General features: G+C 39.2%; 1 protein-coding gene across 1 annotated transcript in view; it reads right to left on the bottom strand.

The window, feature by feature from the left end:
- Positions 1-26411, bottom strand: part of DEF6 (DEF6 guanine nucleotide exchange factor) — a 43993-nt gene that overhangs the window by 10322 nt on the left and 7260 nt on the right. The window contains exons 2-9 of the mRNA XM_075195762.1: positions 24397-24537; positions 24081-24257; positions 18080-18298; positions 15499-15645; positions 13163-13271; positions 11727-12025; positions 10824-10990; positions 288-486 (exon numbers count right to left, since the gene is read on the bottom strand). Coding sequence (XP_075051863.1) covers positions 288-486; positions 10824-10990; positions 11727-12025; positions 13163-13271; positions 15499-15645; positions 18080-18298; positions 24081-24257; positions 24397-24537 — 1458 coding nt within the window. The remainder of the gene's footprint in view (positions 1-287; positions 487-10823; positions 10991-11726; positions 12026-13162; positions 13272-15498; positions 15646-18079; positions 18299-24080; positions 24258-24396; positions 24538-26411) is intronic.

Raw genomic sequence — 26411 nt, 5'->3', positions numbered from 1 at the left:
GCAACTTAGACCATCAAAATCCCTTTGGTGAAAAGCAACTCATATTCCAAGACATTTTATAGGCTGAGATAACTTGTGATATGAAAAGTCGAGTGACTTGATTAGTATTTACTTACTAAATCAGACTGAGTGGTCTTTCAGCATTTACGTAAGCGGGAGCTGGGTTATCAAGCCTAGACAGATGACTGAACAAGGACCCTGATTAAAGGGCGCTTCAGAATTGTCACTTCTAACACTAACCTAATAAGATTTCTGTTACTCCACTCCTTTAATACAGAATCACACACCTGTACATCTCTGTCAGCTCTTTCTCTGTTTTCCCGTACATCTTCTAGCTGCCTCTGTGCCTCCTGTAGCTCTTTACTCTTTACTTCCATCTCCTGTTGCAGCTCTTGTTTCTCCCTCTGTGCCTTCTCAACAAAATGTGTCTGCTCTTCTCGCATCTTGAGAAGGACTCGAAGTTTGTCCTCTTCCTGTACCAGCAGTCTGTTGGGGAACGGCAGAAAATAGTGAATATTAAATATGAAAGTGTGTAGTCAGAGCTAACTATACAAAAGCACCATTTGTGATGGTGAAGTATACGGAGTAATAAGAGTGTTCTATTGTTCAGATGTATGAATGCTTCTGGCGCAGGCCTGACCGTACATGCCAGTTGGAATTGAAGAAAGTATAGTAAGTTAGTTCAAAGCCATGGTTAGTGTCACTGCTAAGCTAATGTTAAGGTCACCACTGTTTCTATGGATTTGCCTATACATGCACAAGACAACTGAGGTGTCCCAGCTTTTTATACAATATACAAGGATGAGGACTTTAATAACAAAAATGGTTTATGTCTTTGTTGGCCCCTTCTCTAACTATTACACCACCTCCTAAACCAGTAGGTACCACATGTTTTTTTTTTTTTGCTGCACACCAATGTTATAATATGGTAAAAATAAAACTAGAACTATGGGAAAAAAGGATTTTTATACTTACGATGAATCCCTTTCTCTGATTCCATCTGGGGGACGCTGCTACCATGGGGCTGGGAGTTTGGAGTTGGCACTTAACTAGTTAAAATGTGGCTGCTGACAAACTCCTCCCCTGTGCAACCCCCTGTAGCTAGCCAGTGTAATTCTAAAGCCCTCAATGAAAGGGAGTCAAACAACCAAGAAGCAAACAGCAGAAGAACAGAAGAGAGGGAACGCAATGTTCCACAGTTGGAATCAGAGAAAAAGATTTATCGTAAGTATAAAAATCCTTTTTTCTCCTTCATCCTATCTGGAGGACTGCTACCATGGGGACGTACCAAAGCAGCCTCCCTAAGGGAAGGACCGTCCTCGAAGCCCAGCTCGTAGCACGCTACGGCCGAAGCTAGCATCTGAGTATGCGAACCCACTGAACTGATAAAATTTGGTGAATGTGTGGACCAAGGACCATGTGGCTGCTTGGCATAGCTGTTCAGCCGAGGCCCCATTATACGCAGTGCAGGAAGCCGTAATGTGGGTAGGCACAGTCTAGTTAGCCTTAAGATACACCTGTTTTATTGTAAAAGTAAACCATCTAGCAATGGTTTGCTTGGAAGCTGGCCAGCCTCTTCTTTGGGAATCAATTAGGACAAAAAAAGTCCGTACGCCAGATATCCGAAGTTCTTTGGACATAAATATGTAACGCCCTGACAACATCTAAATATTCTAAGGTGGCACATGCGGAAGCATTTTGGAACACTGGAACCACTATTTTCTGCTTAATGTGAAATCCGGGCACTACTTTCCGTTAAAAAGAAGGGACAGTCTGAAGCACCGCCCTGTCATCATGGAAGACCAGGAAAGACTCCCTACAGGAGAGAACCCCAAGCTCTGACACTCGTCTAGCAGACCCTACTGCCAGCAGGAACACCACCTTCCATGTCAGAAAATTGAGAATTATACTCACCGTTAATTTTCTTCCTTGACATACTTCATGGCAGCCCTTACAATGGGTTAATCCCCTGATCAGCTAGTGTAGACAGGAAAGATTTTGCCCCACCTGGGCCCTATATAAGGCAGCCCCTCCTCTTCCTCAGTGTCTGTTGTAACTTGCCAAGCCGTCCTATAACATAACTATCAGAACAAGGGTGGGGAAATATAGGGCTGCCATGGAGTATGTCAAGGAAAGGAAATTAACGGTGAATAGAATTCTCAATTTTCCTTTCCCTACTCCATGGCAGCCCTTACAACGGGACATACCAAAGCAGTACAATAGTCGGGAGGGCAATAAAACCAACACCTTAATACAGTCAAATAGAAAAATTTATTTACAGCACTTGCTGAAAAATCTTTCTCACGAAACTGTGTCTCCCTAGAGACTGAAACATCAAGAAGATAATGTTTACAAAAAGTGCATCGACGACCATCCGGCTGCCTTACAGATGTCGGTTGCCGATGCATCGGTTCTATGTGCCCAGGAGGTCGCTACCGCCCTAGTTGAACGCGCCTCCAGTATCCTAGGTACTTCATGCCCTTTCCCCCTTTAGACCTGTGCAATCACTTCTCTGACCCACTTTGCCAATGTGGGTTAGGATGGGGCATGTCCTTTGCGAGGACCTTCAGGAAGTACAAATAGCTGCTTTGTCTTCCTAAGATTTTTTATCTTGATAATGTAAGTAGATATAGCTCTCACCACATCAGTGGGATGAGAATAGAGAGATGGCAGAATCAATTCTTGATTGATGTGGAAGGAAGATAGAAGATACAACCTTGGGTAGGTAATCCAGATTCGTCCTCAAAATTACTTTATCTTCATAGATATTCAGGAAGGGTTCTTTACACCGTAACACCTGTAGGTCCCCTATTCGGCGAGCCGAAGCGATTGCCACCAGAAAGAGCACATTCAGAGTGAGGCACCTAAGAGATATGTCTTGCAGAGGTTCAAAAGGATAAGCTGTTAAGGCGTCCAAGACAATATTAAGGTCCCAAGGAGCTAAGAATGTTCTCTGTCTCGGGCGTAACCTCTTCAGTGCTTGAAAAAAACTGGAAGATGAGACCCTGACATGACAGCTTGTTATCAAGAAGGATGCCAAGAGCAGATACTTGCACCTTTAATGTAGCGGGTGCTAGTCCTTTAACAAAACCATCTTTCAGAAACTTTAACACATCTGACACACTGGGATCCTTCACCATCTCCCCCGCCCAACAAATTAATTTTCCAAATTCTGTAATAGATTATAGAGAAATTCTTTTTCTTGGGCTGAATTAGAATATCTATTACCTCATCTGAAATACCTTTGGATTTCAGTAATTGCCGCTCAGTCTCCACACCAGCAAACCGAGGGAGTCTGGATTTGGATGCAGAACCGGACCCTGATGTATACAGTCTGGTCTGACCGGCAACGACCATGGATGTTCTAGCAACATCCTCCGTGCTACTGCAAACCAAGGCAGCCGCGGCCACGCCGGGGGGACCGCTATCAGCTCCACCTTCTCTTTCTTTATTTTCCTGAGTACTTGAGGGATGACTGGAAAGGGAGGAAACACGTACCCCAAGTTCCACTGCATTGACAGGGCATCTACCCCTAGGGCCCTGTGGTCTCTGTGATGGGAGCAGAAGACGGGTTCCTTGGCATTGCTTGCTGTGGCCATCAGGTCTATTTCTGGCGTTCCAAACCTGTGTCGTATGAGTTGAAAGACCTCTTTGTGCAACTCCCATTCTCCTGGGTGGACTTGGTATCTGCTCAAATAGTCCGCCACCACGTTGTCTTTGCCTGCCCCATGGAGGTCTGAGAGAGACCTCAGGTTCGTCTCTGCCCCTGCCATTAGTGTGGTCATTTCGGTCAGCATTGCTCTGCTTTTGGTACAGCCCTGCTTGTTTATACAGGCTACCACAGTCCTGTTGTCGGAGAACACACGCAGATGTTTGGTTCGCAGATAAGACTGGAAGTACTAGACTGCACGCCAGACTGCTCTCATCTCCAAGATGTACCCCTGAAGAAGCCTCTCTTCATCTCGCCAGGCGCCCTGCATGACCATGCCTTGCATGTCTGCATAAATGGATTATGCATGTGAGCATAAATGGATTATAAAAATCCTTCCACCTTATGATCAGTGACATCCTGAAGATTGATGGAGGCCGGAACTGTAAGTGTAGTCTGATGCACCAATCATGCCACCGGTGTATCCACTCTAGGAACCTGTTTCCAGCATGCTAGGTCATCTGGCTGTAATGGGTACAAGGACATAAACCTACGTGGAACCACCATTTTGCGATCGGGTTGTGACAAGGCTGATTCAGCAATCTTCCGAAGAAGGGGAATATAAATCATGGTTTTTTTTTAACCTTTTTGAATAACCCCTGGTTAACTAGTCTAGGCTCGTCAGTGTCTACAAGATCTAAAGCCAGCCGTACTGCCAGAACTAGATCCTCAATACCCTGGTTTCTGTTAGCGTCATCCAGGTTTAAGACCTGTGTCTGGAAATCTGACTCATGCAGAAGTTCCCTGCCCTCCTGTGATGACCCCTCAGAGTCAGAAACCGAGAAGAGAGGATGGCTCACTCTGTGTCTCTTGTTTCTAGACCCTGATGGTCCTGGGTAGTCTAAAAACCGGTTTCATTTATCTATACCGGTAACCAAAGCAGTGGACCAGGCCGGTTCCCCTTGGGAACGGCCTGAAGGAGTTAATGAGGATGGAAAGCCACTTGGACCTACACCTGTATTCTCCTCTTTTTGGGACAATATTGCCGTCTGGGATACCCCTACTAACGAGGGATGTTCCGCCACTAAAGTCCCTTTTGGGCGGCTCAAAAGCTGCATCAGAGAATCTACTGACTGTTGTGAAGACATTGCCCACCTCGGTTCCTCCTTGGCTATAGGAGCCAAAACCTGAGACTGTGCGGCCTGGGACCTCGCTTCACAGACCATGCAGAGGTCCTGTTGTCCCACAGGTAATTTTTTTATTTTACACTTTGAACAATTATAGAATTTCGCTTTTGTAGGTTTTCCCTTATCAGACATAATTACTGAATAGGATCAATACAGGATAGAAAGTATAGTATACAATCCCTACACTATACTAATCCCTGACAAAGTCACCAGTAGTATCTCAGATCTCTTTTTTTTTTTTTTTATAAACAAATATTTGTATACATTTTAGGGAGTAGAAAACAATATATTAAATTATGTAACTACAACACTGTATCTCTTGTAAAACACAATATACCTCCTCTTTTATAGCAAGTACAGTGTAATATAAAGAATGAATAATACTTAGCCCATCCAGGCTAATGTATAGCAGGCAGGAGGGAGTCCAGCAGCAGCCAGTTCTGTCTGAGTTTGACTGCAAAAGTTTTTCTTTCTCCAGCCGATGCTTTGGCCCTGTGGAAGAAACCAACTTGCCGATTAAGACAGGGGGAGCTCTATGATAACTCTTCCCTGTCTTCAGTGTCCAGCGAGCCTCCTGACTGCTTGTAAGAGTTTGTCTACGGTGCTTCTCCTATTAAGCCCACAGAATGCCTCTCTCAATGCATTAAATGCATTATGCAATGTAGCAGCCCCCTCGTCCTCTATGAGGAAGGAACTTGGTAGCATCCAAGATGGCGGCGGCCATTGCTTCTGTATTCCGGCACTCTATGCTCTACAGAGCAGCCCCGGTCTCCATGAAATGATGTGGCTGCGTCTTCTCGCCGCTCTCGCGTGCCAGCATCAGCCAAAGAAGATAGGCGGTTTTTATGAGAGCCGCTGCTCTCATGACCTGACAGCGCTGCAGCTCCTGTAAGTAATGCAGCCTTGCTGTACCAGTCTCCCTATCTTCATTCTACACTAGCCTAGTAAAAAAAAACAGGCTATAAAATAAAATAAACAGCAGCTAATAAAAGTCAGCCCAACTCCTTGGGCACTTAGACTACACTGACTAGCTACAGCGGGTTGCAGAGGTGAGGAGTCTGTCAGCAGCCACAATTTAACTAGTTAAGTGCCAACTCCACACAACCCCCAACCTCCAGTGTCCTCCAGATAGGATTAACGAGAAAATATGTATATGCTAAAATGAAATGATTTGCAGTTAATTTGTGTATTTAAAATTCAAATCTATTTAAATATATAATCTCAATCTTCAGACATTCACAGAATTTTAAGAAGTTTCCCTTACATCCTTGAGACACACACAGTGCCCTGGTTGGGTGTTACTGGTCTACTCAATCTTAGACAAGTAAGAAAATCTCTATCAGACAATACATGTAAATTGGTGGTCAAATGCATTATTATGCAAGTTTACCATCAGTCGTGTTTATTTGCTTTATATTACTTTCCTGGAATAAATGGCTAACACAGTGTATCAAAAAATATTGAGGGTGAGATGTGAAGCAACAGAGGGAGTAAAGTAGCTAACAAGGGAAAAATATTGTGGGTATTGTATTACGTGTTGAAGAGAATGATTAAAATGAACAGTAGCAGACGATGTGAAATTGTGGTGAAAAGGGCTGGGATAAAGCAGATGTAATGGTTCATTTGTGTGCAGTTTAAGGGACAGGATACCTGGGAAGTTGAGTTTTAACCAATTTCAATATTTAGGGAACAAATAAATCTATAAATAGAACAAAAAAAATGAGTTTGTGACAGAGAAGTGAGAAACAAACTTGCGTACTATTTACATTTGTTTTTGAGAACCGAGAATGGTGATAAACAAATATTTTGAATTATTTTATAACTATTTTTATCTCAATAGACATATAGACCTGTACTTGTATCTCTTGGACTACAAGCATACAAATTGCCTTAAATAATTTAATTGTATTTAACCAGACATACCCAATGATTGCAATTATGTTAATATATTATTTCATTACATCACATTCCCAAAGTTATTATTATCATACAATGTGTTTGCATCATAGTAGATCATCTGCAATTGTTAGCATATACTTTTGATGTATTTTAGTAATATTGTTTGTCCTTATTGAGAATTACTATATTATTGAATAGTAGAACCCATAGTCATTAATATATATTGGGTACACTCACTATTCAATGTTGTTGGAGAAACTAACAATGTTCCCTAAAAAGCTGTCACATTTGTATTTACCATGCACAATATATCTACCCCTGTTTTCAACAATTTTAAGAATAATAATATTCATTAATATAGGTAGAGTTTAGCCTGCACTGATCATTTCACATCTATAAGTAAAGATGGCATTTGTTTGTATATAAGCGACATAGTGGGTATCCACTGTTTACTTTATTGTAATTAACACTATTTCATATAGAAAACAATATTATTCTCACATAACTAATAGATGTCTTTGTAAAAAGGTAAAGTGTCACTTGCACGCCTCATTCAAAACTATTAGTAAAGGTATGGTCTTATTTTCAAACTACACAGCTAACACTCGCTGCATAGTCTGTCAGACATACAGCTAATGGGTTAGTGGGTGAGGTGGCACAGTCTCTAAACAAGCTGCATATAATTGATATCAGTCTCTTATGTCCTCTAGATTTTGATGTCATGCCTGCTATCACTTCCTGACTTTCAATGAATTTAAACTTTTTCAGTGTGCATCCTAAAACACTGCTCTATTAAGCTTCTATTGGAGGCCATATAAGAAGCATGAAATGGCAGCTGTAGAGTGCAAATGCAGCTTTGGACCCACTGTGCTCCTTAATTTGTGTCTCAATTTATAAAATTGAGCCTAGATTTCTACCTGGGCACCTAGGTTTGAAGAGCAAGATGACTTAATTTACAGAGAAGCAAGGTCAGACACCGTTCCCGCTCTCCTCCAGGGACGCGGGGACGGGCGCGTTTGATTCCCAGGGGTGTGCGCCCAATGCAAGTCAGACAAAGCAAGCGAGTCCTATTGCTAGGCATCGAGACACAGCCTGTAAACATATATAGGCACTGGAAATACCGTTGGATAGCCTATACAAGGCAGGCTCTGGCACTATTCCTGTGCCAGAGTATTGGATCACATTCCAGCAGCCTAACTCTGGTTCTCCCTGGTTAGCATCTTTCGTTCCTGTTCTCCTGTGGTTCTGATTGCCTTGTTGGATTCCTCGCTCGACTTCAGGCTTATCCCGACAATTCTTCTGGCTCTAAATTTGGTTCTGATTGGATCATCTGGTTCTTACTACAGCTGCCTTGACCCCTCTACTGCTTTTTCCCTGGAACCTCAATTGTCTGTGCTGGTTCTGACCTGGCTTGTCCACTACACACTACCTGTAATTCCAGCTAGCTCGCTAGCAACTGGCTCTGAGGGCTGCGACCTGCACATCACACACAGCTAAGACCAAACCTCCTTGCAGGGGTCCCTGGTGAACACAAGGGGCATGTTAGACTTCACGCCTCTTTGCTCAGTATCTACTAGCAGGTATATGTCCATTCTTCACAGTGTGAATTTGTGACAAGCAGAATTTTTCAAAGCAGAGGAGCACTAGTTTACAGAGCCATGGTGCTATGCGTAGTGTAGACATTCCTAGCAAAATACAGAGCAGTGGTTTGGCTTATTTTGTGGGTCAGTGTACAAAAGAAATTCCATTTAGTGAACCGAGATTGTAAAGAGGGTACATTTTCAGTGGCATTTCTGGCTGGTATGGCCACTAATACTATATGCACAGTACACTATGTAAAATAAAAAATACTAAGAAAATATGTGCTGCATTTATTCCTCAAAAAGCTGTAGAGATAGAAATACTGGGCTGGTTGGCTCTATGTGGTAGAGTATGGCCACTAGCACTATATGCACAGTACACTATGTAAAATAAAAAAATACTAAGAAAATATGTGCAGCATTTATTCTTCAAAAAGCTGTAGAGCTAGAAATCCTGGGCTGGTTGGCTCTATGTGGTAGAGAGGCCCAAAACGCACATAAAAATGCTGGTGCTCTTCCCATTCTTCTTACAACCTTGAACTGTAGAAGGCTGGGCTAATTACATTGGGATCCCTGAAACAGCAAATTTTCAAACCCATTAAAAAATGGACCCACCCACACACAGCAGCTTGCAAATTCACAATAATAGCCAGTAGTCTCTGCGATTTCCCTTCACTGGCCAATCACAACTGTTTTCCCATGCTAGCTACTTGTGATGGTTGGCTGGTAAAGGACAGTCCTGCTGTTTTTTGCATTGCTCCATTTAAACAGAGGCACCAGCTGTGTGCTGAACATCTTGTGGCTTCTTTTTGCCATATCAGGGGGACCCCATGCTCACAGCTTGCCTGTTATTGCAAATCAGTCCAAATCATCTAATGCTTGGGATGGTTGAGTATTCGGGGATATTGCCCTTTTTTTAAAAAATTATTTAATCTGTTTTATTTTAAGCAGTGCAATGTACATGAGATGGCAATGAGAACAGCTTAGACATTGAGCAGATAATTTCTAGATGCATTCCAAGTAATGTAATAAAAGGTTTTACAAAAACAAAAGTGAAATTTCTAATCAATGCTCCCTCACACTAATGATTTATTTAAAATATAAATAAGGCTAACCTGAGCTGTGTTTGAGGAAAACAAACATGAAAGTTTATTACATTAAAATAGGTGGTGTGTTAGGCTGGGAGACATAAACTGGAACGGAAACAGTGGAAGACAAGTGTTCCAGTGCATCTCAGGTTCTTTAAACCATTTATATTGGTTGTCATGACATCCCTCCAACTTGTTTCTCAGATGCTCAAGATTACATCAGTGCTGAGAAGACTGACTGATTTATTGCTATGACTGGCTTCTGCTGTTTATAAGTCTGTCTGCACCATTGACTCATTGCCTATTCTAGTATTTGTTCACTTAGACATTGTGCTCTGTATAACTTTGTTGTTTGACCCTGCTTGCACTGACCACTGTTTGTGACTCCAAAAATTCTGTTAGCCACCTGCCCTGATTTTTGGATTGTTTCTCACTATTCTTGCTATTTATATAACTGGTTCCCTGTTGGTTTACCTAATAGTTATCTTGTCCCAACGGTTTTAAATTATCGACGATGGACACATTTACCCCCTAGTCTCTACTATTCTGTTTGCATGCTCCAGCCCTGTGCATAAACCTATACTATTGGACACAAGACCTGGGGCGACTGAATACCAGTGAGCACTCTATTGGAAAGAGGTGAAGACCGGACACAGTTCTATCAGTTTATGTAGGAAACTGGCAGAATACATTACATGGTGCCAATGTGGTAGCTGGTTGAAATTTGCACAGTGCAGTCCCTAAAGATTTTTTCCCAACTTCGCGTACATCAATGTACACTTCTAGCTTGCAGAGGATCATCCTGAGAGCAATAAGTAGACGTGCCCTGTGATATGTGCTGGGTGGACCATCAAGACACACATGTGGGGTGTCTTTATTACACGTGCCACTATTTTTGAAAAATTTAAAAGGGTATCACAACTGAGAGTATAGAACTGCTCAGAGTTTTCTGAGTCCCATAATGGTCAAGTTATTTTGTGGAGGGGAAATTGTGCATGCAGGCTAGCACTCTGTTAGGAACGCCTTCAAAACATTTTGAACCCCACGAAAGCTGCCATCTTGTAAATGCATTTGTTTCCCTGTAAAAAGGGATGCATTTTGCTGAAAAATAAACATGTGGCATCACAACAGCTCTTGTACTGCACTTTTATATATTCTTAAATGGCCTATTTAGGAATTAAGCTATTAGGGTAGTAATATGGGATGAAACACTCTAATAGCACAATATAGCATTTCAGTAATGCTCGCTGTAACATCACTAGAATCGGGATCGGACAGAAGTCAATAAGCAAGGGGAAAATACTGCAACTCACTAAATATCAGAAATTGAAATGTGATCTCAGGAAGTTTATACTGTATAAAATCCATGAAAGTGTTTACAAGGCAAAACTGATATTTTTGGTCAGTAAAAATACTTTACTTGGCCTGGGCATGTCTGTACTCCTCTTCATCTTGACGTGCTTTTATTTCTTGAGCAAGAGCATCCTGGAGCAGCTCCTGCAGCTGCTCCAGCTCTCGAATCCTCTGTTTCTGCCGCAAAGCCTCCATTTCTTTCTGCTGCATTTCTGCCTGCATAGATGCACGTGCCTTGGGAAAAAATGTAGCAAAATGACATAGGGAGAATGCGCACTGGGTAGGGGGAATTAAAATAGGCAGGTACAGAGTGGAAGATAAGAAATTGAAGGGAATAAATCAGAGCGGTAAATTCAGACATGGAGAGTGCAGAGAGATCAGAGACTTTGCGGATGGGGTCGATAGGACGACAGGCATTGGCCACACAAATTGGAGTTGGGGCAAGAGCAGAGACATCAGACAGAGACAAAATTGGGGGTAGAGGGTAACAGACAGGGATAGAGCAGATAGAAGTCAGTGCCCATGGGGTGTGGGTATAGGAGTCAATGAACAACAGGGTAAGAAAGCATGATAAAAAAGGTGTGGGGTGTAGATCATCAGACTCATGGCTTTTGCCAGGGGAGGAGCAGAGGGATCTACCAGAGTGAGGAAAGCAGGAGCCCAAATCAGCAGCGGCTGCACACTGTTTATGTATGTGTAGGGTAACATTGGAAGAGAAACGGTGAAGAGAGCTGCGGAAAAATCATCAGAGTATACATGACACAAGAATGCCAGTTTGATTTCATATATAGATTTTACATATAGAGTTGAAGCTATGAAGTAGTCACAACTTGGTGACACACTATAGTCAAGTCAAAACTCTATTAAGCAGTGTTATATATAGCATCTGTTATAAGATGTACTGAAATATTTGATGTGATTTTTTATATTCAGAAATATATGTATTTGCAATTTTTCTGTTGCCCCTTACCTCTTCTGCCTCCCGTAGTTGTCCTGTCAGTAGTCTCTGCATCTCCTCCTGCTGCTCTCTGTGTCTGTGCTGTTCTTGTATCATGGCCTCTTCAGCTTTCTTTTGTGCTTCCCTCAGTTGCTCCAGTTCCTTTTGCTGTTTCTCTTTCTCACTCTGAAGCTCTGCTAGCCTCTGCAGCTCTTGCTCTCGTGCTGCTCTGCGCTGTTCCCTCTGCTCTCTCTGCTCCCTGCGCCTACTCTGTAGCTCACGATGCAAAGAGATAGAACCAGATTGCTGGAGACGGATAGCTGTCTGGATAGCTGCAATGTTACAGAGTTTACATTATTATCTTGATGGTAATTTACCTGATACCTTAAAAATGTTGTCAATTAAAACGTTAGAGTGTATCAATGGTTGGGGGGGTCATTATTTTTGCACAATACGATAGATCTCAATCTGTATATTGTAAGGCAATCACAAGTTGTAATACGGTAAGTCACTCAACCTGAAGGCTACTTATAAATCATCGTAATACTATATGTAATACTTAATGGGCCTGATTAACCTTCAAAGTGTTTTTAAAAATCGGACGGCAATTGTACACGCATACGCTCATATGCACAAACAAGCGGATCTCAAGACACGTTTCCATTTGAATAAGAGTATAAGTACACTCTGGCTATACGGTCCTTGCCATATGCAGACAGACAGAACAGACTGCAAGATATGCACATTGCACTTGTGCAATATAAAGTCCCATCAAAAAGCATGAAACAATATTAAATATATTTTTTAAAAAAGTTAGCATTTTTTTTTACATTAAATACATATCAAAAGGTTCTTAATGCCTACTTTACATAAAATGCATTTTTATAGTTTATGCGTCATCACTATCAATCGACACTAACACCTGTCCTGTAGCTGTAGCAAATGATGCGGCTAAAAATCATGTACCTTAGAGAGAACAGGAGCTTGAATCGCAGGATTGTGCGTGCGCTCAACCTCGGCACACTCTTTCTGTACTTTGCCTATGTGCATACGGCACTTCCTCACCCATTGTGATCTTCAAGTTATAGGCAGTCTGATGTATTATTAGCGTTTACATCAGTGAACGCAAGTGCATGCAATTCATCTGTAAAGTCAGTTTCTGAGCATGCGCAGAGCAATCTCAAGCAAGATATGCCATGCAACGGGACTTAAGTCTGAAGATGAATCAGGCCCAATGATTTTAAGAAATAACTATACTAATGTATGCTCATCTTTGCACCACATGGTAGTGCCCTCTGCTACAAAGATTACATTTTACATCTGTTAAAACCAATTAAATGTAAATAAATATTTATTTTATTACAATGTGAGGTGAATCTTCAGCAGTCGACCACATTAAACTGTCTCAAGGTCACAGATACAAAATATCTGTTCTACCATTGCTACATGCATTTTAAACACATGCATACCTGTCACCCATTCTTGTCTGTGCTTGGTATCAGATGCACTCATTTCATGGGTTTTTGTGGCTGTTTTAACACAGAACATGCAACGACGGCCATCCCTGTCAGGGAGTACCTATGTTAATTACAGAAAAAAAAGAACATTAGATATTTTATGTGTGTCTTTGTACTATATCAAAGTAAGTCAAATTCTTGGGAAGTAAGAATTCAGGAGTTACTGCAATGCATGCAAGCACTTTCTCAGAATGTTGTTGCTGAGCTGCAGTTCACTGACAAGCCCAAAGTAAAAGAACTTTCTCTTCACAGACAAAGGTTTCACACTTCCCACTGCTCAGTCTTGCTTACCATTTGGTGATCATTTGTCACAATCAATGCAGAAGCCATAGTAGGTTAGATATTCATATAGGCTTCAGTGCATTTTAGTCTACAGAAAATAGCTTCTGCTTCTATAAATTAGTCAATAATAGAGACACAGTAAAACAGAAGATAAGTCGCCTGAAATGGCTGTTCTGGCAAAACTTTATTTAGGAACGCAGCCTCAGCAAAATGAACAAACTTGACTTCTACTATTTATTTCTTCATCCCTCAACACCATATCTCATGTGTTACACTTTTATTAAATGAAAATTTTACTTAAAAATGCCTAATTCATCCGGAAAAAAGTTTATACATTGTTTAGGGCTTCATGAAAAGGCCCCATAATGTCTTGTGAAAAGTCGTTTGCTGCTTTATCACAGGGCTCTTAGTCAAAGATCAGACAGTTAGTACATTATATATATATATATATATATATATATATATATATATTTATTTTACTTGGTGTTTTGAATGTGAATTGTGTTTTGGCAATAGGCAGGTTGATTCTTTAATATATATCTATGCTGGTTCTACTATCATTACAATGAGTTCAGTGAACTCCAATAGCCTCTACAGTCACCAGATCTCAATCCAATAGAGCACCTTTGGGATGTGGTGGAAAGGGATATTTGCAGCGGGAATGTGCAACCGACAAATCTGCAGCAATTGTATAATGCTATCTTATCAACATATACCAGGATCTCTAAGGAATATTTGTAGCACCTTGCTGAATCCATGCCACAAGAACTCTGGTTGTTATGGAGACAAAGGGGAGTCCTAATAGAAAAGTGTGTATAATAAAGTGGCCACTGAGTAAGAAAGTACACCCATTTTCTGATCAGTGTTTGAAAATATCAGAACATAATTAAAAATCATCTACTTCTGGAAAGCTTGAAAACTCTGCTTAGTGTTCTACATTTGTAAATAATATTTATCACTGTAGAATGATGGTTTGGAAATCGGCTCATAAAACATTCCAGGCTAATGAGCAGCAACAACTGCTCCTCTGATATCCCTGCAGATAATCTTTCCCCTTGAAATGGAGTTGACATGAATACACTAATCTAGACTTGGTAGCACTTTCTGATGATCAAATAATGAATTTTCACAGAAATGCTGTTCATATTCATCCTTTTTCTGAGAGACTGTCCAATTTATACTATGTGCAACCTTTAAAATTCAAAACATTACATCAGTTTTAAATTAGAATTTATGGATAATTTGTGGATAATTATCAAAGTCCAAACTGATTATACCGGTAAATAATTGTTGGGACTCCCATATCTTGTCTGTTTCAGCAGACAGCCCGACACTTAACATCTTCTGTACTTAGCAATTACATGCATTTTTATTACTATTGTTATTTTTATTTGCAGAAGTATTCTACTCTCTCATCTATTTTAAAGCTAACGTATAACCTCTAGAAAAATCATTGTCCTTTAGTGTGGGATTTTCCTCTTTATTCAGCATCACTAACCAAAGTAGCACACTCTGATGGGAAGTGAAAAACAAGTAAACAGAACTAAACAGGATTTCAAACCTTGTCTGTCTAGGAAATTGGTCTGAGGCTAGCCCTCAAATATAAAAGAAAAAGCAATAAAAATACTTTAAAATGTTGCTGCTTGCAATGCTTTTTTATATATACACACATAGATAATGGGTGATATCAAAACAACTATTACTTGATTCCCTAGGGTCAGATATTTCAAGTGCTAGTCTACTCTATGCCTCCAAATAACTGCTCACAGAACGCCATTCCTACATGCACCACTGACAACTATATCATATCAATTTTAAACATGGTGGTTCAATATAAACTGTGTGAATATGGAAATTGCTAAATTAGTTGGACAGAAAACTATCAATTCTTAGCCGCTATACTGGCATAGCTTAATCTGAAATAAATGCATAAAAGCAAAGGCAAAATGAGAAACAATTCTAAAAAATACCAATGCATTAAAAGTAGAAAAATAGGAATAACTGACCTCAACCCCGCAATCCTTGTCTATGGCAATACTCCCCTTTTTCTCTTTACATTCCTCGCTTACATAGTAGCTCAAAATACTTGGTTTTAGAACAAACCAGCGCTCAGTCCATGTCCTCCTCAAATTAGCCTTCTTTAAGAGGTAACCCTGAGAATATAAACAAGGCACATTAGAATTAATGCTAAACGTTATTATTAAAGGCATTGTATTATCACATTGTTGTTTACATGGTATATCACTTACAAATATATTTAGATAAAAATATATGGAAACCCTTGTAAGGAAAGTAACAGGCAAGATGGCTGTAGGGAAAGAAGTTAGGCCAGCAGCATAGTTTGTCCAAAATAATAGATATGAGTTTGGGACCTAAATTGTATAATACATAACTACTGGTCATAGTGATTTTTAAACCTTTGCCCAGGGCACTAGAACCATTTATAAACTAAACTGGCAATTCTTTTTTCTTTCAGAAATGTTGTATTATTGCACCAGTTTCATATTCTGAATCCTTGTCAAGCTACTGACAAACTGAAAAAAAATACTACATATACATTGGTTTACTAAATTTACTATATACTAAATTATACATACTAATTATATAAAATACACTAAATTATTATATCTTTATTTGTTTTAAAAAGGTGTATATAACAAAAAAGCTTCAGAGTACAATAATATCGCTATGTCCTAAAATTAACATTATGTTACACCCAAAAACAACTGTTATCCAAGCATAATTATTGGAAATATATAGGCTTATTTAATAAAATTTTGTTTGAAGTCTATAGAAAACAATCCAACAATCAGATGGTAAAAATGAAGTTACACTTTATAAATTTAATTTGCAAACATATTACATGAATACAAAAGTTGAAAAGGACATCTGAATAGCTGATCATTATTTAGAATGGAACACCCTCACTCTGCCCAACTCTTTTCAAAAGGATCAGGAGAAACTGGGATTAATGTCTGTTATGACAAGCTTCAATGTAAAGAAGTACTAAAGCACATTTTCTGAAATTGCATCACAATGTGCAAATCCTTGGAATATAAGGAGATTTAGGAGTAAAAGAATATTCTATCTTGTTAGGAGAAACTTTCAAAACCAGTCCACAAAGAGAATTTAGGTGGCCAGACAAAAGAGAACGAATGATGAGATCTTCTATTTTCCTGATTGAATCAAGAGCCTTATGATTTCTAGAATAACTGGTGGCACAGTAAGCGCTCCCACATAAGCGGATAGCGTTGCACTTCACACTGGATTTACCAACATGCCTAATAATGACTCAATTGATTTATTATTATTCATATGGCCCGTGCTCATGTCAGTGTAAGAGGGTTCCAACTTCAGACATATGGACACAATCAGCAGGATAAGGAATTTAAGTGTCACTTGGGTGAGACTTCTAGGTCTTAAAGTGTCCCAGCCTCTTCGTGCAACCTTTTAGAAAGGGATTGTTCTCAAACAAAGGCCTTGTGAAAGGCAATGTTGTTACTACTCAGAACAAAACTTTTACGAAACTGTATCGGGCTGGCTCATCAGATCCAAAAAATAAGAGGGGTCTGCTTGCTGCAAAGGACTCAGGACTAGTCAAAACAGCCAAAACAAAGCACACCCTGTGTCTGCTCCATTGCTGTTTCCTAATGCAAAGGTAAACCTTTATGTCCAGCACTATGAAACCTTCATTGCACATCCCACCTAACAAAATAATTCATGATAAAGCAACTAGGAAGCTGATGGAAAACTAACGAGGACAGTTGTTGCTCTAACCTTTCTCTGTTGCCAAAATTCTGAACTCATTGGCAAAACAATGTTACAAAAACACAGTGAAAATACCTTATGGTGAGATGAAAAAAATGCTGAGACAAGTGTTTACTCACTGATTCTATTTTACACTTAAACTCAGTGAAACTATAGCAAAAAGTGTTTGCGGTACTTGTGTACTTAGGCAGCATATCAGGTCTCCTTGTGTGGGCTCCTGTGCAGACATATGGTGTAGTAAATTTGGTTCACCAAAGAAAGAGAAAAGGGGTACAAGTGCCACATAAGTGTAGAGGTAATGAGGTGGAATGAATAGACAGAGAAAAGTTTATCACTCTGAATAAGTTGAATAGGACATGTAATAGTTGATCAACTGCATACACAAAAACTATTATGTCACATCTGGTCACAGAACTTATATACTGCACATGCAGTAAGAAACACAAAACAAACAACATGTTTCATGGGACTCCCACCTTGTAAGGAAGACTGAGTAGCAGCAGCCACGAGAAGTGGCCTAAGTGCACTTGTAGTTGAATCAGGAGTTGGAGACTTCTGATGAGTGTCCAATCTAACAGCGAGACACTTAAGATTTTCAACAATTTATTGTGTTTCAATTCCTGATTCCACATACACAGATAGCTGATTGTAAAGAACATGCTCAAATGCATTTGCAGGTTACTTAAGTGACAATGCATAAGTTTGGTGAAACACACAGTAATATTATTTAGTATGTTTTCTGTTACCAAACTGTCACAAAAAAAACCAAATAAGCAAATCAAGAAAACATAAAATTAGAAAAATAGTAAAGTCTCCCACCTGTTTCAGTACATCTCGAATGATCTCTTCATACAGATCTTGGATTGCCATGCTAAGTGTTTCCATGCTAATCCCCCTTAAAATTTTTGGTGAACCAACTAGCTCCAGGAACTGCCAGACAGTGACCCCTTGTCCTAAGGAGGACAACATTTCTCCCAATTCCATCTCTCCTATTTCTGATCGGGCTGCTGTAAGTAGCTTCTGCAGGATGTATTGCACCTTAAAAGAAATAGCTGTTCATCAATGAAAAACATCTATAAAAAGGTAACTGTATGATTGCTTGATTTTTTTTTTCTCACATGTCAAAATACAGTCAAACCTGTTGCATACAACCCGAGCTGCATGTGGTTGAAAAATAACATTGTATTCATTAAACTAATACAAAGCAAACGTTGAGAGAGCTACAAGCTATCCACATTAAACACAAGTGAAAAACTGAAGAGACTGAAGCAAATAATCTCAAGACTACATTGCTTTCTAACTTGCACACTGTACTAATACACAAACACTACATACATAAAAGCTGACATAGATTTATCAATCACTGAAGTGTACACGCTTATGGCCTGTTATCCAGTTAGGAGTAAGTTCAGCTACAAAGTGACAAGGGCACCTTGACAAAACCATGTTGTGCTGCAGAGGAAGGCAAGCTTAGGGGGTGTTAATTGTAAAACAATCCACGCTAAAAGTCTCCAGAACGGTGAGAGACACCTCACGCAGTTTTTTTCTTATTTTTTCGTTTTTTTACAGAAATAGCGCTCATTTTTGCTCATACCCCGTAGAGGTGCAAGCAAAAATATATGTAGAGGAGATGAGTAAATGGCTGCGTACCATTCCATAATGTAGTATGTTACTACACTATGATATCTATATTTGCTTTAGTTCTAGTATACCCACTTCATGATCACATAAGCTTCATAATCATTGCAGTGGTACGTGGCCATTCCCACCTCTACATATATTGGTTGCTTTATGGTTTTACACTGTTTGACGCTTGTTTTCTGTTTCTGTTCTTAGGTTGTGCATCTGCAAATAGGTGCTACTGGACGTGAAGTTGCCTACTGTATGTATTTTTATGTTATTGTGCACGATTTTCACACTTTATTTCACCAGGCGCAGTTTGGTTCTATTCTCTGTTATTTCATATAAACATGACTACTTTAAAACAAAAATACAATAGATATTTCATCACAGTTCTGTTTTAAAAGCTATTAATATAACACACCACAGTATAAAAGCAGACCACACACACTGCGATAATTGTGTTCAAGGGCATTATTGCCGATTTACCTAATGTTTATCAGGATATGGTTTTGTCACTTAAGTAAATAATGATTCTGATTTGCAGTACATGAACATGCAAAAAGATTATTTAAATTCCTATTATTTATATTGTCAGTAGTAATTTTCCCCAGTCATTTAGAAGATATGACGTGGATGGTATAATTCACATTTCTCCTGTATATAATTGTCAGAAGTTCCTTTGAGGAGAAATAAATAGAATGTGGTACTGTGAAAAAGATGCAGTTTTACCACAAGCTGATGTTCTACATTGTATTAAACATGGTGAGACTGATTCAAGTTCGGATCCGAGTCCATTTGTGTAGCGTGATTCTGCGCTGTGCATGTCCAAAATCAGACATTACGCCAAGGAGCCCAACTGCAGGCAATTCCCATCTGCGCACATTTGACACTTAGGACACCTTTTGATTTGAGTGACAGAATTGGGGAGGGAAGGGGAGGACGAACGTAACCGAGATTCAGATGCGGCAAATTGAAATCCTATGTTTATTGCAAGTACGCAAGTTTTCAGCTCTATCTTTTACACCTGCTACAGGCCAGCTCCACAGGTGCTCCTTCCTGATCTTGTTGCTACTAGTAGACTGTCATCAGTTTATAACTAGCGGGTCTGCTAATACTACTAATATGTTGCTGCTGGAAATAATTTTGCGATACGGCACGTCACTATGTTTTTTTTTTTATTTGGGATTGTATTGTGATGCACATCATTATATTATAATTATGTGCTAGATGTTACACAAGCCCTCACTTCATTTCAATATGTTCAGCAGCGTTTCTTCATTGTGCATGTACTTCTGTAACTTCCCCAAAACTTTGCTCTAGTTAGTTTGTTCTTCTCTTCTGCCTCTTTTACACCATCTTGTATGAAGTCAAAGTCCTTTCTCAATCTAAATATAAAAGGAATACAGCTTTCTTTTTCAAGCCTGAATACATGAAAATCTGGTACTGAAACCAAGTGTAATACACTAATGCTTTTCAATAGCCTCTACAACAGTTGTCCTTTTTATTTAATGTGATGGAAAAAAAATCAGCTTTACATTCCATAACTAACAATTAGTACACACGGCTTTAAAGCACCCAAAATACTTAACAAACAGCAACTTCAAGTCATAATCAAAAAGAAATATCAAATTTAAGTCATGAACAAAACACAAAATGAAATTTTCATAGATATATCAGTCATGTTCATTCATAACATTATAAAAATAGAGTTCCTGCTTAAAATGTGTTTTGCTAGTGAACCCTTGGTATGATGTGGCATTGTAATTTAATGCTTTCTGGGAGGTTTTTTATTATTGCATCACATTGAGATTAGAAGAGTTTACAAATTTCTAATGCTTTGTAGGCGTATCTGGCAGGTTTGCAAGGTAATAGAGATCTGTATAAGTTGATGGATTCAGGGCCACTACCAGTGATCTCACTGCAAAAGGGGAATAACTGACACACTTTTGAGCTATTTTGTCTATACCAGCAGCACTTATTTATTTGTATGTCAAAGTCCAGCAATGGATTTGTTCTTTATTTAATGCGGCAATTTAATTATACCAGTTATATTTATCTGCTTGTTCTCACTAAGGAGGAGATTCAATTGTCCGTAATAAGGTGGACGAACATCAAGCTGCGTACCAGCAATTATGTTACAAATCTTTGCAAAAATTAGTGGATACACCTTTGGTCTAATTGAATCTCTCCCTCTGTATATATCATTTTAATACATGTTCAAATTTACATGCCTTTTTTATGAATCAATATTAAACATTATATCATGTAATTTTGCATGCATTTTTATGACATGTATTGAATATTGTTAATAAAAAACCTCAAAAAAAAAAGTATTGATATTTTTTCCATGAGGTTTCAGTGAATTTTCATTCCTTCCATTATAAAATAGTTTGGAAAGCATTTTAACATCTTAAGCAAACTGGAAACCAATTAAAACAATTTGTAATTAGAATGAGCTAATTATCAAATGAAAAGCACAAAGAGCTATAACTTAGAATTGATAAAGCATATATGACATATATGTGTTATTGTAACTGCTTATGTAAACAAATAACCATTGCCTCTTAGTACATAGCAATAAATTATACCATGCATAAATATGTGTTTTAATAAAAAAAACAAATATAGAAGTAGTATTAAAAAAACAGATGTGAGAGGAAAACCCTGAGAGAAAAAGTAAGAAATTCAATAGATCTACATATTTGTTAAATTTGGTCCGCTAAATAATCTTTGCTACAATTGTCTTGCATTTTGAAAATGCTAAGTGCCATTTCTATTACTCCGACGAGCACAGCCTTCCATCTGCTCCTTTTTTATTTGCAAACAAGGAGTGTGTTGTTGAAGAGCTGTCTATGAACACAGAGATTGTTTATGTTTGAGGTGAGAAAATAGGAACTATAGCTAGATGTTCGTTATTTGTTAACACTTAATTTTGAGAGAAGAGCCCAGAAACTGTGTGTACGCTGTTGACCTGTCTTAGTGAGCAATGTTTGCTCTACCCCTATTGCATGTCTGTGTTCAAAGAAGAAAGAATAAGGATATAAGCAATTTGCTCACAATATAAAAACTTACTTAAATATACACAAATCTAATTCTGACAGACATTCAAAGCAACAAAGTGTGGTAGGCATGTGCCAAAAGCTGTTTAGAACAGTAACTGCTTAGTCATTATTTGAATTTCTATTATGGGCAGAGTGCCTCTTAAGATTCTCTTTCAGCATTACAGTTTCGAAGGACTAGCTTGAAAACACTGGAAAGATTATAACTGCTATCTCATGCAATAAAGGTCAAGGTGTAATAACAAGTTAAACCCAGGCAGGTCGAACTGGCCCACTGGGGTTCAGGGGAAATCCCAGTTTGGCCCCACTGCCCGAGGGCCACCTTCCCCTTCCAATGACGGCTGGAGTGTAACATTTTTTAAAAAATGTTGTGAACTAATCACTGACAAGTCTTTCCTAAGTTCCTCGCTGGTGACATTTTTCTCTGGCACACTTGATCTGAAGGGGGATCAGGGGTCATGCAGCCCTCTCCTTTCTGTGCTAGTTACTTCCATTCATTTTTCTGTGCCAGTCTCTATACCGCTGTCTCCTTATTGGTGTCTCTGTCCCCCTCTTTGTGTATTATTTTGGATGTGCACCTATGTCTCCACATTTTCTCTCTCTTCCCCCCTCCCCCCTTTGTGTTTTAATGGCTCTGTCTCCATATTCTGGGTGTATGTCCTTTCCTTCTACCCATTTGTTTCTGTCTGTCTTTTCACCCTCCTCTTTTTTTGCTGAAGTTTACAATGGTGTCCTGGTGGCTGCTGATCAGAAACAAAGTGCACGAAAGGAGGCACATCTGTGTCCAATGCCACATGATTGAACCTGTGAATAGCAGGTAAGCACAATCTTCTAATTTTAATATTTATATTTTTTTTTTATATCCCACACTATGGTGCTAGTCATGTCCTCCATGCACCAGCAACACCACCACTGGCAGCTGGCCACTCCCCTCTCTAGTGGCTTGCCTTGTCCCTGCAATGACGCACCAGCACACACTATTTCATGTGCCCCTACCATTGCATTCCCATGGTGGATCCTTCATGCCCCAGTCCGATACTGATGCCAGAACTGTAAATAAATCTACGGCACTTAAATTTGTAAGTTGTGATCATTGCAGTGCATTGCCATAACCTTTTGCTGACGGTATTACATGCTTTTTTCTGTATGACATCAAAAGTTATTGTTGCTTTTCTTTATATATAAAAAAGATACAATAATTATAAACCTAGCTTCCTCCAATGAGAAAATGACAAAACTATTACAAGCTCCATATAGACATTCTAAAACATCTCAATGCATAAAACATAAAGTATAAGAGATATCAATCAATCTATTCAGTGTTAAGCAGACTTTACACTGCAGATCTGTTAAAAAGTATTAACACACACACACACTCCACTACAGAGAGGTGAAGCAATCACACATTGTCAGGTATAGGTTCAGCTAGGTATATTCTGTGCTGATTTTCTGGATTTTTATGTTGGCTTTTCCTGTGACTCTGCGAGAACTGCAGCATCCCCAATGTCTGTTTGTGACCTTGACTCTGATTCTTGTGCTGTAATTTGCTGTCTATTGTATCTACTTTTGGTTTTTGAAAAAAAAATTAAATAATAAAGGGTTTGGGAAAGTGTAAAGCTAGTATTAGCACTAAACATCTGAAACCATAACCCTCACAGGAACACAAGCCCGAACACTGATCAGAAAGACACTCATATCGCTAAATGGTCCCATAATCTCCAGACAGAGCAAATGTCAGTTTGAGAGTCCAGGAAAAAGTTGAGGACTCTGTCACACTGCGTGAGAATGGAAATAAATGGAGAATGTGTGCAAACTCTGTCCATTAAAGTTTTGTGGAATGTGGCTGGTAATAGGTTCTCTCAGCAATAGGAGCTGGAAATATAGGCCAATGTAATAAAGTTTCAATTGCCTACTACATATTACAGACTTAGGCTGAGGGTACACTACATACTGTGCAACAAAGGCAGTGGATATGTGTTATGGGAGACACAATTCAGATTTTGCCTTAGAAAAATACATCAGTCTAACTTAAAAGTTACTGAATTTGAGTAGGTATAATATAAAAAAACAAATACAGATTTACATGTTCGGTTTCACTTTTTAAACTGGCACACTCATGCACACATTTTCTGCTTCACCTCATCAGTGACCATAACAAGTGGGTATATATCTTCGGAGAGGTAGTTGAAAAGACACCAGAGACGGAAAGCATCTCCATTAGGAAGCACAGTTCCAACTGGGTGGTAGTTCTTCTTGGCTGTCAGAGTCCAGCACAACTCATGGAAGCTTTCCTTTACAAATGAACCGTCTACCACCTAATAGCAAATAAAATTAGAGGCATATTAACAGAAAATGGAAACAGACCTCATAGGCTGGTTTGTAAATTTTGCACAGAATCAAAGCATATAACGATGAGGAATTTCACGTTGGGGAAATGACATTAAAAAATCTCACCTTGTCCAGTATATACTGGTTCAAATAAGGCATATAACCCTGACTGGAAACAGGGCCGTCATCATCATCACGGAAATGATCTTCCAAAGCCACTGGATCATGAGGAATGCACAGCACTGTATACAGATTGTGAGACAGCACCTGGGTAAGTGAAAAACACAGCTCATTGCCCAATACACAGGAAAATTGTATCCATATTTACTGTAATTCTCTTTTACTGGCCATCCTGCTCAGCATTGTATCAAATAGGTCATGCCCATACAATGAAAATAAAGATGGGAGGGATTGTTACATATAAGAAACTTAATTGAGAATTTTGATTACTGCATGCAAAGCATAGCTGATTCATCTAAAGTTGGGTGCACACTACAGAAAATTACTGCAGATGAGATTTCTGTAACGATTTTACCAACGACTGTAAGTCCCGATGAGCGTGCAGATTAATGTATACACATCTACAAGATTTACCTTATCTTTGCTCTTCATCTGTCATAACCATCTGCTGAAAAGATTGTGACTTTGCATCTATGGAGAACTGTCTACAATGCTGGTCAGGTTCGGACTGGCCTGCCGGGGTGCCAGGGTATTCCCCGGCGGGCCCCCGACGCCTGATGGCTCCACCCCTCTTCATTGGTGGGGCGGAGCAGCGTACTTAAAAAAAAAATGTAAAAAAAATACTCACGTAATCGCGGCATCGGCACCACTGCTCCCTCTGCACTGAATGTTGGGCGTGATGACGTCACGCCCGACAATTTCAGTGAGGAGTTGCACAGAGAGGAGTCAGCAAGCAAGAAGACAGAAGACAAGAAGAGAAGTCAGTTGGACACACAGCTGCTCAATAAGGCATTATATTAATTGGGGGCACTTATGTATGACATAATATTCATTTTAGGTGCTTATATGTGTCATAATGTGAATTAGGGGCATTTATGTGAGGCATAATATGAACTGGGGGCACTACTGTGTGGCATAACATGAATGTTTATTTTTGGTCTCATTACTATTATTATCATCTTGATATTAGCAGTATAAAATAATAAATATTATATATGTACACACGCACGAACACCTGGACACATGTCCAACTGAACATATGCACGTAAATGCGTTTTTTCCTGCATATGTTCAGGGTGCAAATGCATCCACTAATACATGACCTCCAAAGCCATTAACAAAACTGGAACCTACAAACATCTCTTCACTTGTCTCAAAATATCTCCCAACTCGGCCCCTCTGCTATACCCAAAGATCTGCACCTCTCATCCTCACTTATTACGTGCTTTCATACCCAGCTACAGGAATGCTTTTGGGGTGTACTCACTCAATGTTACTCCCTCCCTTGTACTTTTCCCTAGTTTCCAAACATTTCATCATAACACACCTCTTTAGACAAACATATCTAATTCTCAATCATGTCAAAACTTTGTAATATTTTTATTAATGACCTTATAGATAGCATAGAAAGTAGGGTATCCATTTCTGCAATTGACACTAAACTGTGCAGGGTTATAAATACAGAAAACAATAGTATCTTACTGCAAAAGGATTTAGATAACTTTAAAAGTTAGGCAGAAAAATGTTAGCGCTAGATTTATAAGGTGAAGGGAATTTTACCATGTTTTGACGTATTTATTGATAGGAGGGAATTGTGTATACAGCAGAGTTGATAAACTGTTGATAAATTATTTGCAATGGTGTATAGAAAATAATAGCGGAGTAGGATATTTGATTTAAATATAGGAATACAGCTGTAGGACAGACAGATCCAGTTATGTTTAGATGTCAGGTGTTATGGTGTCCATATTAATAGAGTAATACAATAACAATTACATGGGGTAGGTAGAGAAAATTTTAACCAACAAAGGTTAATTGAAAGTGAGTTTGAAATGAAAACATTACATAGAAACCCCGACGCGGATAGAGGAGATGGGAATGGGAGATGGGGATTGTACAAAGCCAAATAACTTAAAAGGCAATGATATGTGAACAGGTAGGCCAGCCAACGTACTTGTATT

This window comes from Mixophyes fleayi, chromosome 2 (genome assembly GCF_038048845.1).
Source record: "Mixophyes fleayi isolate aMixFle1 chromosome 2, aMixFle1.hap1, whole genome shotgun sequence".
Classification (NCBI taxonomy): domain Eukaryota; kingdom Metazoa; phylum Chordata; class Amphibia; order Anura; family Limnodynastidae; genus Mixophyes; species Mixophyes fleayi.
This window is presented reverse-complemented; position numbering and strand designations above follow the sequence as displayed.